Source organism: Mya arenaria, chromosome 12 (genome assembly GCF_026914265.1).
Source record: "Mya arenaria isolate MELC-2E11 chromosome 12, ASM2691426v1".
Classification (NCBI taxonomy): Eukaryota; Metazoa; Mollusca; class Bivalvia; order Myida; family Myidae; genus Mya; species Mya arenaria.
Window position 1 is genome coordinate 22,408,187 of NC_069133.1, and position 19,909 is coordinate 22,428,095.

Below are 19,909 nucleotides of genomic sequence, written 5' to 3' on the forward strand. Positions count from 1 at the left end.
TTGAATGTCGGAATAACTCCAGTTCCTTCACGGCGAATTTTATATCATTGTTGTCTTGTCTTAAGCTAGTGACTTCTGACTTGACTGTCGACATTTCAATTTTGATTGAATCAATTTTGGACACATTTGTCTCAATGAACTGTAATCTAGAGTCCATCTTTTGCATCATTCCGATGAGCATTTGTGTGGTTGGGTCCGATTGTGTGTTGCCATTCTGGAAGTGCTGCTGATAGGCCGGGGATGCGAACCCCGGTGGACCTACGTTTTGCGTGACATTTGGATCAGGGTTCCCTTGGGCGGATGGTGCATGCGGTCCATACATGTTACGGTATGTATTATATTGTCCATAGTTTCTTGGATGATTACTTGCACCTCCGTATGACGTATGATCGTTCATGGTTGTTTGGCAGGCGGTGGCTGGGGCAAGCGAAGGGGTTTGCGATGGGTATGAGCAGTTTTGGGGGAAATTTTGAAAATAGTTACTTGCTGTTTGAGTATTTCCTTGCACACTAGGGTTACAACTTTGCATAGTTTGCATGTTCAGCATAGTCTGAGGCTGCGATTGAGTCTGGGATGGGATATAACTACTGTTCGAAATCTTCCCACTTACCCCATGCACTTACCCCTCCCACTACGTGCGCTTTGTCCGATCGTTTGGCGCCAGCTTTTGTTGCTTTTTTATTGTCCTTATTCTGTTTATCTGCCATTTTAAAACTAATCCACTTATACACAAATTACTTTTAATCACCACAAGATGCAAATCAATTAGAACAACTATTTTTTTGTACGTTCTATCACTGTTTAGAAAAAAAAAAAAAAAACGGAGCGAAAAATTTAAACGTCCGACATTTTGCAAGCCTCGATCTGGTCTTAACTGGCACAGTGTTAGCATTCATTTTGAGGCTTAATGGACTGTACAAGTTAATGAACAAATAAAGAATAAAAATGAAAAAAAAACAAACACACTTATTTCGCCATTCATGACTCATGCTCTATTTGTTTACACCAAATGAACAATGCACTTAACAAGTCACAATTAGTTTAAAGAATTTGCAATTACACATATTACATGATAATATAACAATATTCTTTTGATCGTTCTTTGATGTAGTGCAGATAGTTTTTTACAGGTAATGAGGCCAACATTTAAAGCTACATTCACAATTAATATAATTGCCTTTAAACTATTGTAAATGAAACGCCTAAAAAAGTAATTAAATCAGTGATATTTTTCTCATATTTTCACCAAACCAGCAAAAAAATGTATAACTCAATTCATTTCAATGAAATGCCATTTTAAAAAAAAATACACAGACATCCATTTATACGTACACTTTAAGGAGTATATATAAAAATATATTAAACAAAATAAGTCTTTAAAAATCTTTAATTTTTAAACTTTTTTCCTCCTTCTTTGTCTATATGGTCAGCAATTGGTCAGCATCTCTCTTCTATTTCTATATCGTCAGCTATCTCGTCAGCACTTTAGTACTTGCCCGCATCAATATTGTGTCCATAACCGTCTGTCAAGAAACCGTTTTGCCAAAATGTGGGTTTCCACTTCCGGTGCCAACAGCTGCTGAAACTGAGCTTAAGATGAACATATAAATAATTACGTTCTTTTAGCACTATCAAATTTCGACATGTTCTCGAAATTTTCAAGTATTATCCAACATGCCGTGGATGCAGTAAGCCGTTTATAATTAAAAAGCCACAATGAATTGGCATGGCTATTTTTCTCGCTTACTCTTTATACACACTAATTTTGTTTAACAGTAATTTATTGAATTAAAAATATAAATAAATGACTACTTAAATGCTGACTTATTAGAGACAACAATAATCTTTTTTATTTTAGGAAGGCCTGGCATTTAATTGCTATCATTTGCTGTTAAAATATCCAATGTCTTCTTGCGTAATAATTAAAGTTAAAGCCATTTTTTGAAGATTGTATGTATCCCCACTAGTCTAAAATAATAGACGTGTTATATGGGATTCTTCCAATCCCTAACATCTAAACTGGAATGTGCAAAAAACAGGGATGTTTTAATAATATTGAAATTGTTTTAAGTGAAGTATTTTATGGTTGAAATTGATCATAAAGAGTTAAATTCATATTTTACCATGTAAGTGAAGTTATTTTGCACTAAACAAGCATTTAATGCATTAAAACAAGTTGTTTACCTTTCCAATAAAACGAAAGTTGACTGACACAGACAACAATTATGCGAAGGGGAACAACCTGATACAATCGTAATAACTCGGCCTCCTCCGACAAAGCTTCAAGATAGACCTCGTTATAAAATCGTAACAACTCGGCCATGACCGAAATGTTCCGAGCCATTTAAAACTGTGCCCAGAAGCCTTGCAGGTGCACTTCATGTATATATCGTTATGTTTTGACAGAATGAAATGAAGAAAAGCCGTCAAACTCATAATTATAAGTTGGATATTTATTTTTTGTGTACGGAACTAATATAAAATAACATTAACTGATAATATATCTTGTTTTTATGATATTTCATAGACGCTATATGCTTTAACCCGGAATCCTGATCGGAACAACTACCCACTTTTGATACTAAACAATTTGTACGTGAAGGATTTGCCATATCAAAAAAAATAAAAAAATCCGTCAACGTACAATTATTTGGACTAGTATCCCCACACAACCTATTTTCGACCGCCCCCGAAAAATAAGTAAAACACTTCTATTTGTGTCACTTCAGGTAAAAATAAGCTCCAATTGTTAGCCATAACAGTAGAACTGTCAGAAAACTTCATTTGAAAAAGAATGGGAATGATAGCGTGAAAAAAAATCAGTTCTACTTGAAACAACACCAATTATTTATTTTTAATTTATGCCAAATTAAACCACAGGGCTCGACGTTAACTTTTAAATCCACTGGTCCGTTCGGACTAGTAGATATATTTTCTACTGGTCCTGACCAAATTGATACTTTTTGATGAAAAACCAAATTCAATGCTATAAATATGGACGAAATGATTTGCTAAAATAAGTTATTGGAATTTTACATCGTAATAAAGATTGACCTAATTCCGATGATTTCACAGCTATCGTAAACTGTTCTGTGCTGTTTACTTCCGGTCGCAGATGTAACGCATGCGCAAGGGAATGTAAATAAAAACAACGAACGCTGCTTGCACTGCATTTATTTGTTGGATTATATATATTGTCAGATTTAGTCAGGGATCGTGCTTAACATTTCTGATTAAATTATTTCTTCTTGGAAATTTCACTGGTCCAGTCGGACTAGCCAGAACTGGTTTCTACTGGTCCGGACCATGAATCTGGTGGTCCCGGACCATCGGACCACAGTTAATGTCGAGCCCTGAACCCTTCATTCAGAATGATTTCAGGTGTAAAATACTTCTTTAAAATCATGTTGTTTTTGTTTGCCAGATTTTACATATCTACCAGAGCCTAAAACCTATGCCCTATCATTTTCTAAGTATAGTGCACAACATTAAAAGCGCATCAAAATCTGGTGTATTGCTTATTCTAAAACTAATGAAATTTATCTACAGGTAACTATATTGAATTATAATTGGGCTCTCAGTTATCATAAAGTCATACATATTGCAGCCTAGGCAGGTCATATGAGGCTCATTCAGAGTTGGGCCAGTGATATCAGGGTTCATGATGGGTGAATTTATCATTTTGTACCCATGTCATGATGTGAAAGCCATAAGAAGGGATTATGCATTCCTTTGTCCCTATTGTGGTGATAAGTAACTATAAAGTGACTGTATGGCAAATATGTAAACATTTAATTACTTTAAAAAAAAAAAAATACTTTAAAAAGTTAAAACAAGTTATACAAAAAAAAAAATGAAAAATATTGTACACTAACTTTTGTTGTGAAGTATAGTTAAAGGTCATTTTGGATGCAAAATGTAAACAACAGACGATTGAAACAGATTTTATTTTTTTATTTTTTCAAAGATGAATGATTGCTTTAAATGGTACACACAAACATTTATCTTTTATTATCACTTATTTATGATTGAAATGTAAACAATCCTTAGGTGGTCGAAAACAGGTTGTTCCAGGATACTGTTACATACATGTATGTGATTTGTAAATTGTAATCAACAAATAATTAGTAAAAATATTAAAGTATCATGAATAGCATATATATATTGTGGATAATTTGCCAGTGGTCGAAATTAGCACAAGCCCGCAAGCCGTAGCACTTGCAGTCATTGAAATTAGACTTTCGGATGAACAAGCCCGAATTCTTATACTATTGCATGGAATCATATTTTTGAACAAGCCCTCAGGAACAAGCCCGAATTCTTACAATAATGCTTGGCATTACATTTTTAACAAGCCCTGCTATATATAACCCAGAATTTGAGCAAACCCGGAAGACATTTTACCAGTACAGGGCTTGCGGGCTTGTGCTAATTTCAACCACTGCACTTGTAAAATGCTTTACGGGCTTGCTCAAATTCTGGGTTATATATAGCAGGGCTTGTTAAAAATGTAATGCCAAGCATTATTGTAAGAATTCGGGCTTGTTCATCCAAAAGACTAATTTTGATGACTGATTTGCTTTTTATGGTTGTGTAAAAGATAAGCAATGATTAACTTAGATATATGGAAGACTATTCTTTCCTGGGGGTTATATGACAACACCTTGGTCATTTACATTGTGCTGCGGAATTAGTTTTTAGCCAGTTAGAATTAACCATTTTTTAAAAAAAATATTGTCAAATCATAAGAAAACTGGTCAGTAACATTTTCAGACCAAAGTTTTTGAGAACCCTTGCCATGTTATATTGATAGACAGAATATTAACTATATTTAATTAGATATATTTCCTGTACTAAAATTATTTTAATATACTTTTCAGTTGGCGCCCCAGCTATCACTGCAGGAGGAGTTTGTTCATCACTGGAAAGCCATCACATCATTCTTCATAGATAACAAGGGTAAGATTGTGGATCAAGTATAAGATCATTCACTGATAACTCTATAAAATTGTTTCAATGTATATATCATTTAGCAGTCAATTTTTAGTTTTGTATAGATCATCATGTTACATATTCAACAGCTGAAGATTGTGTACATTGTGATGATATCAATATTCAGAAATCTTGCATACAAATAAGCCAGTTTATTTTTGCCCTATTGCCTTCATACGGCTCGAACTCACAAAAAAATGTGATCATTTCTTCTATAAAAAATATTTGATTGGATTTGCACGACATCCTTTAACTAACTGTATACGATGTTACAATTACTAGCCCCCTTTTTTTTTATAAAAACGCAAGCGGGCTTCATGGAATTTGCTCATGTGCCTCACTGTGTTCACACATCTTGAACAAACGAATGAAATATAATGATCCCTTAAATAAAAAAAATCTCTGATTAATCAGGAGAGAAGATTCCTGTGGAGCAGACGAATCTGGGCGCACACGTGGAGCAGATGTTGGTCCTGTTACAGCGTGAGGCAGAGGGAGGGGATGGGGGATCGTACGGGCCGTGTCTGGAGTACCTCCTACAGCACAAACTGCTTGATACACTCTACTCCCTCGGCAGGACAGATGTAAGAAGCACATAGTGGCTTTCTTCATCATCATAAGTAGTGTAAACCAGACATCTTAAAATACTTCCAGCTTTAAACAGACCAAAAACTATCTTCTATACTTTTGTTCTATGTTGATTGTAAAATTTGGCTACAATACCAGCTATACTCAAATTTTACCAGACTATAATTTTATGTATTTCTAAATGAAATGTTTTTAAATTACCATTGTTTCTTTTGCATTTACTTGAAGTGGTTGGATTAGTCAAATATTTTTGCAGTCTTTTAAAACAAGCCTGAATACTATTATAATGTTAATATTATTATACAATTATCCACAAGCAAGTATGTATAATCATACATAAATATATAATGAAACCCAAATATTTCTATATGCGTGGTTTGATTTAAGCTTGCAGACTTGTGCTGATTTTGTTTCACTTTAGTAGCTACATGTAATTTCGACAAACTCTACACTGACATGTACTACAACTATACATTTTTATGTAAAACAAGGGCAACAACTATACATTTCTGTGTACTTCAAGGGGGTACAACTATACATTTCTGTGTACTTTAAGGGGAACAACTCTACATTTAAATATACTACAAGGGGAACAACTCCACATTTAAATATACTACAAGGGGAACAGCTATACATTTCTGTGTACTTCAAGGGGCAACAACTATACATTTCTGTGTACTTCAAGGGGGGACAACTATACATGTCTGTGTACTTCAAGGGGAACAACTCTACATTTAAATATACTACAAGGGGAACAGCTATACATTTCTGTGTACTTCAAGTGGAACAACTATACATTTATGTGTACTTCAAGGGGAACAACTCTACACTTCTGTGTACTACAAGGGGAACAACTCTACACTTCTGTGTACTTCAAGGGGAACAACTCTACACTTCTGTGTACTACAAGGGGAACAACTTTACACTTCTATGTACTACAAGGAGAATAACTCTACATTTCTGTGTACTACAAGGGGAACAACTATACATTTCTGTGTACTTCAAGGGGAACAACTCTACACTTCTGTGTACTACAAGGGGAACAACTCTACATTTCCATGTACTACAAGGGGAACAACTCTACATTTCCATGTACTACAAGGGGAACAACTTTACACTTCTATGTACTACAGGAGAATAACTCGACATTTCTATCTTGCAGTACCCACCCGGCATGAAGCAGATAGTGCTGTCATTTTTCACCCGTCTTCTGTCACGAGTCAGACAGCCCCTCCTGGCCCATGTGAACGTGTATAGGGCTGTCCAGGTAATGTTCAAGTAGATACAATTATTTATGCAGTACAGCACATGTCAATGAATGCTGTTTAAAGGATGAAGGTACTGTAACAAAGATGAAGGTACTGGTTGTCAATTTGAATATAACCAATGAAGTTTGTTGGTATAAATATATCCACTATTGCCTACATTGATAATTAATCTTAGTGGTTACTCTTAGTGACCATTTAAAATCTTGAAGTAAGTTTTTTGATACTTTGAACTGAGAGTGTACCACAATAATCATGTTCGACAATTTTGAAAATATTTTCTTTTCTATTCGAAACAAAATCTGTCAAATACGGAAACTGCTGCATTAACATAAATGAATAATATCATCATTAAAATTTCACTATACATGTATCCATGTTATAGCGGTTGATCAAGACTTGTGGGGAGGTAAAAGCAGGTCCGACAGAGATTGAGGAGATACAGTTCCTGTGTACTGTGTGTGCCAAAATCAAGGCTGATCCCTACCTAGTCAACTTCTTCCTTGAGGTAATATGGTTTCCTACATTCAGACTACATGTATGTCAAATGTATATAAGTAGAATATGTGCCAAAATCAAGGCCGATCCCTACCTAGTCAACTTCTTCCTTGGGGTAATATGGTTCCCTGCATTCAGAGTACATTTAGTCAGATATGTTCATGCAGAATGAGTGCTGTGTGTGCCAAAAAAGGCTGATCCCAACCTTGTCATCTTCTTCCTTGAAGTAAAGTATTAAAAAAAACTCATCCCTTTTAAACACTTTTCTTTATCTTTGATCATCATTTAACTGTGATACTTTATTTTTGAGGATCATTTTACTGTGATTACACAGCAGAAGAGGGTTGAAATTCACCATGCATGTGGTATTGTTTCTGAAATCACTCTGACATACGTGACATTGTCTGTGAAAATGAGTCCTGTGGTGGCATTCACATTAAATTAATGATTATCATCAGAAACTAAATGTAAACATGCATTTGGTAATGAAATTCATCTAAAAGCAATGTATGATATTTAATTGAAAGATATTTTAAAATAAAATTAAGAATAGCACTTACTTCCTGAGCAAAGAAGAACATGCAACTTTTATCTTGAAATGACTTAATTTCTCATGTGACTTCACATATAAACACAGCTGACTTATTTGGGACATTTTTAAGATATAACAGATGATGTTGAAAGCACATGAGCATCTACAAAGAACAGAACATTTAAAACATTAAACAGTCAAACTTTTGTACTATAAAACTTATATGATTAATGATAAAACGAATGTTTTTGCCATATTCCTGAACTGAATGTTTTTTACAGGCTCCAAAGTCCACCAGCTCTGTAAGCAGCCCTCCTGGGGAGGGTTTGAACTCGGAGGACAAGCTACAACAGGACTTCCCGCTAGTTAAAACACTGTTGGCACTCTCAAATAGCGAGGTACTATAGGCTGATTGTCATTGATGTAAGCTGGTGGTAATACTTGTAAATGTTCGCTTGTTTCAGTGTATTGAGGAATCTGTTGGAAGTATAAAAGTTTTGGTAAAAGGAGGAGTTTTTAACAAAGCTACTTAACAGTTTCTCCATTTTTGTGTTGGTTAAAGATGCACTTTTACTCCCAAACAAGATTTACCACAATGAATAATATTATTTAAATATTTAAAAAAAAGATGAATAATTGTCGAATACAATGGTTCTGATGAATGATATCGAGTTTAATTATAAAGAAATCAGTATAAGACATGGTATTTCTATGCTTAGCAGTCAAAATTGATGTTTGTTATACATGCGTATGTATTGATTTTGAATAAGAGTGTCACTTTAAGCTTGTACACTTGTATTTGTGTTGTATTGGTAACTGAACACTGTGCTTAAAGCCATGTAAAGTTCACTGTGCAGTTTCTTAACTGTTGTCTCTCTCACCAATAGAGTCTGGGAAGAGTGGATGTTTTGCTTATCTGATTGTCAATCTCACCAATAAAGGATAGCATCTATGAAGAGTTGATATTTACACATGTACATGTAGTTCTAGCATTCCATACCTTTCCAGAATGTTTATTTATTCTTTCCTTATTCCCTGACTCTTTCAAACAGGACAGTCGCGTAGCAGTGAAGGCGTGTGAGGGGTTGATGCTGTGTTCTAGCCTGCCGGACCCAGTAGCCGCCCACTGTCTGTTGAACAGCACCCAGTTCTGTCACGATCTCACCCGTCGCCTTATAAATACCTACCGCAGACTACCGTCACAGGTCAACCCCATTGACCTGGAACATGTCCAGGCAAAATGGGGGTATGTAGTGGTTTGATATTTTTAATAGTAAGGTAGGAGAAGTATTGCTCTGTTAAGTTTGAATACTGGTAGGTGTGCTTTTGAGTTTTCATATTAAGCCTGTCTGTTTTCCAGAGAATCAGAGCTATAGGTAAGGGTCGTAATGGGCACAAATATGCTTTAAAATAGGCCAATTATGATATAAAATCAAACATCTGTTCATTAAATAACCCTTTAAAATAGGCCAATTATGATATAAAATCAAACATCTGTTCGTATCAGTAAGAATACAAATTGTTACAAGGCCTGCTGTTACTATGATCAATTTAAAACCGTTTCGGGAACAACTGTCTTGTCAAAATTGAAGATACCACTAGACTGTTGTAGAATCACTTCAACTCTTACGCAGTGATTTCCCTTGACAAGAATTTTTTTTATAATGCAAAGGGAAGGAAGCACTGTCCTGTGTTTTAAATTGATTAAGTACTGCTTTTAGAATAGCACCTATTGTGTATATAAAATACATGCATGTTTGCACTTCAATGTGCCACTAGACTTTATCATTCGCCATTACACTTTATTGAATGAAACCAAGGTTTACGAAATGACATAAGGGCATACAATACACTTACCATACACAAGTAAAAAGGTTTCTGTAGCTGTGGAGAAAAGAACAGATGCTTGGTGTTTTCATCTTAAGCATTGGCATAATTGTTAATGGTAGTGTATGCCCTATTGCCATATTGAAGTTACTCGCATAGAACTCAAGGCACTTGTAACCAAAGAATTATTATTATGCATATATGCACGCAGGCCCATGACTCAAGCTTTAATATTTGTCTTTGAGTTTGATCAATGGAGAAAAATGGTCTAGTGTTGAAATTTGTTTGCTGTGCTTTAAGCCTTTTTGCTTAGACCAGGCCCCAGTACCACAAAAATTATTCATTCAAATATCATTATCAATATCAGCTCTTTTTAAAACATCAAAAAATATTGAAAATTGTAAACATGTTGTTACTCTTTTTAAATGCCCATGCTCTCACAGAATATGTTAATTAAAAACTTTGGGCAAGATTCCATAGAAAAATTATTTGACAAAAGATTTTTATCAACACATTCTCTGTGAAAAAAACGCCTTTAGAAAAAGTAAAAACATACAATAAGTCATAATATACTATGAACTTAAGTGGTAAAATGAAATGCGATTGAGATTAAAGATGCACTCTTACTCCCAAATAAGATTTACCACAATTAATAAAATTGTTTTGATATACCAAAAAAGAATGAATAAATGTTGAAAAACAATAGTTCTTATGAAGGATAGCGAGTTTAATTTGAAAGAAAGGTGCAGAAATCATGGTATTTCTACCGTATGAGTTGATAGTTATCACTGTAAATCTTTTAGCACTCACCAATCATTTATTATTTTTCGTTTTCAGCTATTAAATACATGGTTACAATCTTTTTATCAGTAATTAATATTTTCCATCAATGCAATATTTAGTAAGTAGTTAAGGTTTATTGCTCCAAATTCATGTTTATTATACATAAGTATGTATTGATTTTAAATATGAGTGTCGCTTAAAGATTTGACTTTATTTTTTTATTTTGTGAAACTGGGGCCTGTGCACTGTAGCTGTTATGTGTAAATGTTGAATACTCTTCAGTCTTGAGGTTGTCACCCAGAGAGAAGATGAGGGAGCGTTTCCAGGACGACGTCAGCTGGTATCGTTCCTCTCCTGGCTCGACTATCTCGACCAGCTTTCCTCCATAGCCAACCCCATTGTGGCTGAGGCCCTGGCGCGCAATATACACCAACATTTTCTTACAACCATGTTCAAACCGGACCTCATGCAGATGTATGTACATTTTATGGGTTATAGGAATTTGTTACTTCTATATCTGTATATTTCATTTTCTACTAGTATTTTGATTTTAAGAAGTCTGAAAAGTGTTTATACATTCATTAGATATCTATGAAATTAAATTGATGGCAAATGATTTCGTGCGGTATGAAATGAAAAAAGACTGTAAATTCTACAAAGAATTTCTTTAGTTAGGTTTTTAAACTTCATTTATGCCAAGCCACTAAAGAAAACATGAGTCCAAAATATTGTTATTCATCTAATTTACTCTGATACTAAGAATATGTGAAATACTATTCTATTTTCCGTAACTTTGTAAAGCAAATGTCTTTGATAACGTTGTTTAAAAAGTTCATTGTAGCCATGCTAACATTGTTGATTCATTGCAAGGTCGGAGACAGGTTGTATCACAGCTACGGCGTACATGAACAGATGTCTACGCACCGTCTGCTCTCAGCGACTTCTGTCTGGTTAGTACCAAAAACTTGTTGAATTTTTTAAGCCTTTCTGTTTGTTTCATTTTGTTTTTAGAAACAACCTTGTTATTACCATCTGTAGAGGTAATTTAATTATCCAAACAATATTTACTTAAATATACCTGCAACAAAATTTGTGAAAAACTTTTAAAATTTTCTTATTTTTTTAAAATTATTAGGTTTCAGCTTATGATAAATGGAAACTGCATGATTTTAATTTATAAAACTTCCAAAATTGGACAGGGTCTGACGAATTAAGCCCCTTATTGACAATTGATTTATACTAATTTGTTTTGAAAGCTTATAAAATCATTCTCGAGGTCATTTCCTGGGTAGAAACCAGTACTGGTGTTCAATATGAGAGGCTGTGAGAAAGTACCCATGATGGGGATCAAACCCATAACCTCTAAGGTTAGAGGACAACTCGACCATTAGACAACTCTCGCCCTGGTCGGTATTGAACCCTCAACCTTTATGGTGCAATGTGGACATCTGTTCCACTAGACCACTCTCACTCAGCTCGGCATTGTAACCACAACCTTTATGGTGAGATGTGGACACCTATACAACTAAACCACTTTCACCCTTGCTGGGAATGAACCCACGACCTCTAAGGTGTGAGGCCAAAACCTATACTACTAGACATCTCTTATCCTAACTGTCAATATCATATTCCTCCCTCACTACAGAGTTGGTGCTGTTTTTGCTTGGTGATGATCGTAAACCAGAAACACCGGCCGACTCTGGCGATTCCTTATGTGCCCGCCTTATACAGCGCTGTTCCGGCGTCTCAGAAGAGGTGAGATGGGTTGCAGATTTTGGATTCATATTCTTTGTTAAATCCAATTTGAAGCACTCTTTATTCTACCATGTTGATTAACCAAATGCATATTGAAGAGAAATCTGACAGCCTAAACAGTTTTATACTGTTTTTTTGTTTAAAAACAGCACAAGCTCCTTGAACATATGGTTGTAGACTTTCTTAAAGGCCCCAATGGGATTACAGGGCTCTCATGAGGGGGCGACTTGGGTGAAGCGGTCGCCTAAAATTCCCAGACTTCGCCCATTTGTATCATCAAAGCAACATTGACTTTGCCGACAATTTTTTGCACATTGTAAAGTTTGTCAATTAGAGAGTATTAGGCCATTGTCCCCCATCAGTCAAAACATCGCACTTAGCCATTCATACTTGGTTATTTCCTAATAAGGTTAATTGGGCCGTGTATAATCCAATTTATCAAAACATCCCCAGTAGGCGGAGCTATTGAAAGTCAACCAATCAGAATGTACGTTGAGAAGAACCAGATCAAATGATAGATCTTGTTAAAATGTGATAGAAAGGTGTCATTATTATGAAAAATCTTGTCAAACATTAATAAAGTTAAAAACTAATTGATATATGTATTATACAAACAATGCAAGACATTTTTAACATTGATATATAAATATTTGATAGTTTATATTGAAATGTTAATGATAAAAAATTGTTTTGTAATCACACAACTATTTATTTGCTTTATGTAGCGTTTACTGAAAGTATTTACCTCATGTTTATGATGTCAAAAGATGGCGAGATCGCTATTTTGTCAGAACAATTTTTGGAGTTAATTTCACAACCTTCTTTTATGTATTGGTAAATTTCTTATCAAGGACAGTGATTTTAAATGTCATTTGGTTCTAAAATGTCAGCATATTGAAAATTGTTAATCCACTTGTCAGGCTTGGTGGCCACTAAACCAAACTCAAATGCGCCCATGCCGGGAATCGAACCTGGTTCGCATAGGTGAGATGTGAGTGCGCTAACTACTGCACTAGCCTGACAACCTTTTTTCACATCTTTTGAATTAATTTAAATGAGATTTGTGTTTTTATGCCCCCGAAGGTGGGCATATTAAAATCGCACCGTCCGTCCATCCGTCCGTCTGGCTCTGTAACTTTCCCTTGTATGGACAAATTTTAAAATAACTTGCCACATGTGTTCCACATACCAAGACGACTGTCACGTGCAAGACTCGTGTCCCTACCTCAAAGCTCATGGTCACACTTAGTGTTTATTGACAATGGAGTGCTGCATATAAGGACATAGAGTAAAGGTTGTCGTGGCTGTAACTTTCTCTTGTATGGACAGATTTAAAAATCACTTGCCACATGTGTTCCACATACCAAGACGACGTGTCGCGTGCAAGACCCGTTTCCCTACCTCAAAGGTAAAGGTCACACTTAGTGTTTATTCACAATGGAGTGCTGCATAGGTTGTCGTGTCCGGGCTGTAACTTTCCCTTGTATGGACAGATTTTAAAATAACTTGCCACATGTGTTCCACATACCAAGACGACGTGCTGGTGCAAGACCCGTGTCCCTACCTCAAAGGTCAAGGTCACACTTAGTGTTTATTCACAATGGAGTGCTGCATATATGGACATAGAATATAGGTTGTTGTGTCCGGGCTGTAACTTTCCCTTGTATGGACAGATTATAAAATAACTTGCCACATGTGTTCCACATACCAAGACGATGTGTCGCGTGCAAGACCCGTGTCCCTACCTCAAAGGTCAAGGTCACACTTAGTGTTTATTCACAATGGAGTGCTGCATATAAGGACATAGAGTATAGGTTGTCGTGTCTGGGTTGTAACTTTCTCTTGTATGGACAGATTATAAAATTACTTGCCAAATGTGTTCCACATACGAAGACGACGTGTCGCGTGCAAGACCCGTGTCCCTACCTCAAAGGTCAAGGTCACACTTAGTGTTTATTCACAATGGAGTGCTGCATATAAGGACATAGAATATAGGTTGTCATGTCCGGGCTGTAACTTTCCCTTGTATGGACAGATTATAAAATAACTTGCCACATGTGTTCCACATACCAAGACGACGTGTCGCGTGCAAAACCCGTGTCCCTACCTCAAAGGTCAAGGTCACACTTAGTGTTTATTCACAATGGAGTGCTGCATATAAGGACATAGAGTATAGGTTGTCGTGTCTGGGTTGTAACTTTCTCTTGTATGGACAGATTTTAAAATAACTTGCCACATGTGTTCCACATACCAAGACGTAGTGTCGCGTGCAAGACCCGTGTCCCTACCTTAAAGTCAAGGTCACACTTAGTGTTTATTTACAATGGAGTGCTGCATATAAGGACATAGAGTATAGGTTGTCGTGTCCGGGCTGTAACTTTCCCTTGTATGGACAGATTTTAAAATAACTTGCCACATGTGTTCCAAATACGAAGACGACGTGTCGCGTGCAAGACCCGTGTCCCTACCTCAAAGGTCAAGGTCACACTTAGTGTTTATTCACAATGGAGTGCTGCATATAAGGACATAGAGTATAGGTTGTCGTGTCTGGGCTGTTACTTTCCCTTGTATGGACAGATTTTAAAATGACTTGCTACATGTGTTCCACATACCAAGACGACGTGTCGTGTGCAAGACCCATGTCCCTACCTCTAAGGTGAAAGATACCCTTAGTGTTTATTCACAAGGGAATTCTGAATATAAGGACATAACAGTGTAGGTTGTCAAGTATGGTTGGTATTTTTTTATGTTCAGAGGCAATTTAAAATAACTTGCCATATGTATTTGACACGTAAAGGCAAGATCAACTTTTCATGTACTGACCTTGTTCATAGGTCAATGTCACATTCGGGGGCATTCATCACATACTGTGACAGCTCTTGTGTTGGAATATCATTTGTGATAAGAATGTGTATTGGCTAAAAAGGTGTGTTATCAAACAAGTAACACTTAAGTCACATGTGTATCCTAACAATTATTACTAAAATATACATGCATATTGTATAAATGAAGAATTCAACAATTTCAGATGTCTCTAGTCACCCTACAGCTGTTTGACACCCTCCTACAGAAAGACGATGAGCATATTGTCCACAATCTAGTGCTTCGTAACCTTGAGGCTAGAGCCTACTATAACCCACCAGCCAAAACCAAGTCTTCCCGTATTACTGACACAAAATCTTCCACTCAGTGCCAAAACAATATTGTGATAGACAGTTCTAACAATAATGTTTGTCAGTCTTCCACTGTGGAATATGATACAGATTCCAAATCAGATTCTAAAAATCATAACAGCCCCTCTGAGTCTCAAAAAACAACAGAATCTCTAAGTGATAAGTGTTCAGAAATCCAGGAGCCAGATAGAACTGATAAAAGTTGTCTCAATGAGGATACAGACAAAGGTGATGATAAGCCTAGGGATGGTCTTAACGAGTCTATGGAAGGTGATGCTCCAGATATAGAACAGAAAGTGGGAATTCCAGGTACAATAAATATAGAACAATGTTTATAGATATAAAAACACTTGTTGTTTTTAAAGTGTTTATACATTGTAACTTACTCACATTACTTATTGTTCTTCTTTGGCCCATACCATGAATGGTCACAACGTAAATTTGCATTTCTTAAAAAATCTGAAGTCACAGAGGTGCCTGCTAATCGCAAAATTTGTCACATTTCTCATAGAATATGAAGTTCAATCATATAATATGTGACTTGGAAATCTATTATCATATTTATATACAAAACAAACTTTATATAATGATGTTGCTTATTTTATTACTTGCAAATGAAGACATGATTGCCAATCTGTTTTCAGGAATTGAGATATCCCCATTTTCCACACCTCAGCATGTAAAAACAGAAGTTCACAAGGTTGTCAATAGGTGAGAAATGACTCAACTGAGAGCCTAAAGTTATAGACAAATAAGCTGAAAGTGACTTATTTCTCTTTCAGTTTTGAAACATAAGAAAAAAATATGAAAACTCAACAGAACCCATGGAGTTGGGCAGTGGCCCCCGATTAATTACAAGTAAAGCATTTACTACTTATACATGTATTTGGAATTGATCTGGGGCAACTGACCAACTGAACTCAATGGGTCCGGTCATCGAAATAAGTCTTGGATGAATAAGCCCAAATTCATATACTACTGCTTTACATGACATTTTTGAACAAGCCTTGCTGTATAAAACCCAGAATTTGAGCAATCACAGAAAGTAATTTACCAGTGCAGGGCTTGTGCTAATTTCGACCATTGTAGGTCCCATTGTTTGTTGTTTGAATTTTTCTCTTTTGGTGCCATATTCTAAAAAATATGGCAGTCTGAAAGGCTGCCAATGCCGATGTAGCATTATTGAAAACAAAATAATATAGTATGTTCTTGTTATATATTTGGCGCCTGAAAGTGTTAAAGACATCATTGTTATGTCGCCTGTGTAGCATCATGCATGGCAAGCGATTACTTGGTCCAGTGTCGGCGGCATCACACTTTCATTTCTGCTGTTTAACTTAGCAGTTGTTACTGAATCTTTACCAAACTTGGTTGTGATGTTTATGGGCATAAAATCTTCACTAAGTTTGATCAACAGCTAAGATTACACATTTTTCGGGAGCTATGGCCCGCTTGATTCATCAAAATTTGAAAAAAATGCTCTAGTATCACTTTCAATTTCAATACATAGGCACTTCGAACAGGTGACAAAGTGTTTTAGCGGAATTCTAGTTCATCAAATACGAGAAACTCGTTGTAAGAGGCCATTATGGCTGCTTCCTAGAGGTACCTGTTTAAATCAAATTAGACTGAAGTGAAAATAATGTTTTGTGCCATTCCCCTCTGCTACAAATGCAAATAAAATAATTGTTTATTACTCACATTAATGCTTGTTTCTATAATTCAGTTTCCTGACCCTTTTGCCGGAGGAGCTCAAGTCCAGTTACCAGACGGCAGACAGTGGCTATGACATGTACCTCAAAGATGCTAACAAACAGGTACAGAGTCATGTCATGGCTTTAAGCTAATATCTTAAAAAATCTTACGTATAATTAATTTTCACAATTAAGCTGAAAATCTTAAGCATAACAAGTGTAAATTTCTGCATTCAGCAAAAATATTTGAAAAAAACATATATTGTGATTATTATCTCTATAGACAAATAATGGCAAAGCAAAGATAGTGTGCTGAGCTTGGTCTTGTTGCAGGGAACTAAAGATTGTTTGTAAAATTAGGGCCTGAATTTATTTGCTTTGTATTATCTTTTGGAACTTTCCATTTGTGTTAATACTTTCAAAAGTAAACAGGAAATCTGTGAAGTGAATTGGAAATCTGTGAATTTTAGAAAACAAAAAATAATGTGATATTTCAATATTGTTATTTATCATATAAGAAGCTCAAATAGGCTAAAAAAAGAGAATTCAGCCTATATTTGTGTTTAATTCTCTTTACATTCAAAAAGCATATTTGTTATTGATATAGATTAAAAAATTATGCTGCTGTACTGATGCAAACTATTGCAAAACATCCATAAGATAAATGATTATAACAGTTAGCCATTAAAAGTATATCTACATGACTTGTAAGACTAACAATCAAAACCATCTTCTGGCCCTGTTTAAAAGAATTGTTTTGGACACATACATGTAATGATTGTTAATCAAATCAAGATGTCAGTGTTAGGCAGCTTATGAGTTTGAGAACAGAAGACTTATTTAGACATTATAATTTTAATATAGCTTGTCATTATACATGTAGTAAGTTTGCAGTCAGCTAGGCTGTAAAGCTGTATCTTTTAACCATGTCTTATTCATCCCTTGTTTCTTCAATGTGCTGTAGTTCTCTGCAATGTTGGAGAGCTGCAAGTCCTGGGGCTACCCTGCCGACCCTACATGTACACCCAGTGATGGGGCCCAGAGTGCCCAGTTTTACGAGGGCGCCTTCCTCAAGATGGTTCTAGACCGCCTCACCCACCTTTTAGATCAGGTAAATTAGGTTACTAACTTACTATTGTTTTAGTTAGTGGCTGCGCCAAGCAGAGTTTTAGCCTGTGAAATAACACAAACTGGGCATATCGAGCATGAAATACCTAACAATTATTTGAGTAAGATTCATAAACTTCTCAAAGATGTAAGTCTGCATGTAAGGTTTGCTCATGGTCACCGTTAACCTACTAAAAAAATAGGCAAATGAACATATAGTGATACCGGTAAAATATAGTTATGGGATATTTTGAATTGGAGAGATTGGTGTTGCGGTTTATGTTCCCACTCTTTTGTTGTCCTACTGGTAATGTTGATCCACATTCACCAACCCATTGGCAAAATAATGACCCTGGCTTGTGTAACAAGTGAGGAGTTGGGGCATTTGTGTCCTATGGAAACATTTTTAGTTTAGTTTCCCTTCTCCTGTGCATAGTGTGTTGTTTAAACTTCTAAAATAACAAAAAACAAACAAAAAAACCCCACCTGATTTAAAAAATATTACTCAAGATTTCACTATAAAAACTACGGTATATTGTAGTGGTAGAGGTGGCTTGACACTGATGCTGTGGCAAGTACAAAGAAAATGGAGAAGATGTCACATTTAGTAACTAGCGCCCGAAAAATAACCAATTAAAATATCTTTAAAGTTTATTGTTTTAATGAGAAAGAGTTGCTGTTACATAAAGCCATTTGAATAACTAAAAACTTTAAAGCCATTAAAATTTCTTTAATTAATGCTTTATTATGATCTGGGACCAATAGCAATCCTACTCCCAGCTATGATATTGTCCAGGGGTTATTTGTTATTACAATGGTATCATCTTTGTTCAACCACGACATACAGATTGCGTTATCTCTGCTTTCTTTCACCTAAGGGAGAGTAATACAAAATGTCGTGTGTTTATGTGGTCGACAGTTATCTTTAAAACTATACACACAAGCAAAGAAGTGTGACATGAACGACCATGTGCTATAAATAGACAAAGCCACATCTGGAGATAATTAAGGTTTTCAAATATTTTGTCATTTTTAAGTGAATATGGATAATAGTGTGTCATTTAGGTTGAAACACAGGTACTTAAAAATCTTAATTTACAAATTTTATCTGATTCTGAAACAGGACTTGCTGAATAAAATAAACAAACAGAAAAACACACCAAATGTTACCCCAAATATCAGGTTCAGCTAATCACAATATGGTTATAGTGGCCGAGTATAAAATCATGAACTAACCTTGTACAAGCATACTTACCTGGTACAGGGGATACCGTGATCATGAAGGCGGTTCCCCCAGGAAGAGGCCCTCCCATTGCACTTCGGTTGGGCTGACGCCTGCGATAGCCACAAATGTTGGTTACTCGGGTACGTAATTTATTGGTGTGGGGACTGCGTTCGCGCTGTCCCTGAATAAAGAAACAATCTAAGGAAATTTAAACAATATAATGTTGTTCTATAAATTTGAAAAACAAAAAATTGGAAATATTTGTGATAATAAAATATAAAGTAAATATATAATAAAAAGAATATATATTAGAAGGAGTGTAGGCTTTATCACAAGTACAATGTAACAAGGGTCTGAAGAAAAATTTACCTTATAAATATCTAGTAAGTTTATTGTAATGATGAGAAATTGTTGCCTGTAACATGATGGAGATAAAAAAAGGAGCTATTTGAATGGACCTTTTATTTAAA

General features: G+C 35.6%; 1 protein-coding gene and 1 non-coding gene across 5 annotated transcripts in view; both read left to right on the plus strand.

The window, feature by feature from the left end:
* Positions 1-1,552: 1,552 nt before the first annotated feature.
* Positions 1,553-19,909, plus strand: part of LOC128211574 (FHF complex subunit HOOK interacting protein 2A-like) — a 30,471-nt gene continuing 12,114 nt past the window's right edge. For all 4 annotated transcript variants that reach the window (XR_008257306.1, XR_008257307.1, XM_052916530.1 and 1 more), the window contains exons 1-14: positions 1,553-1,688; positions 4,881-4,959; positions 5,407-5,576; positions 6,743-6,847; positions 7,231-7,353; positions 8,157-8,273; positions 8,928-9,121; positions 10,768-10,959; positions 11,356-11,435; positions 12,131-12,240; positions 15,269-15,722; positions 16,058-16,124; positions 17,140-17,230; positions 18,072-18,218. Coding sequence is in view for 2 of the 4 variants with exons in the window: in XM_052916530.1 (XP_052772490.1) it covers positions 1,644-1,688; positions 4,881-4,959; positions 5,407-5,576; positions 6,743-6,847; positions 7,231-7,353; positions 8,157-8,273; positions 8,928-9,121; positions 10,768-10,959; positions 11,356-11,435; positions 12,131-12,240; positions 15,269-15,722; positions 16,058-16,124; positions 17,140-17,230; positions 18,072-18,218 (1,974 nt within the window). In the remaining 2 variants the exon portion in view is untranslated. The remainder of the gene's footprint in view (positions 1,689-4,880; positions 4,960-5,406; positions 5,577-6,742; positions 6,848-7,230; positions 7,354-8,156; positions 8,274-8,927; positions 9,122-10,767; positions 10,960-11,355; positions 11,436-12,130; positions 12,241-15,268; positions 15,723-16,057; positions 16,125-17,139; positions 17,231-18,071; positions 18,219-19,909) is intronic.
* LOC128212613 (U1 spliceosomal RNA) lies at positions 19,462-19,623 on the plus strand. Its single transcript, XR_008257533.1, has one exon. It is a non-coding gene; the product is annotated as a U1 spliceosomal RNA (small nuclear RNA).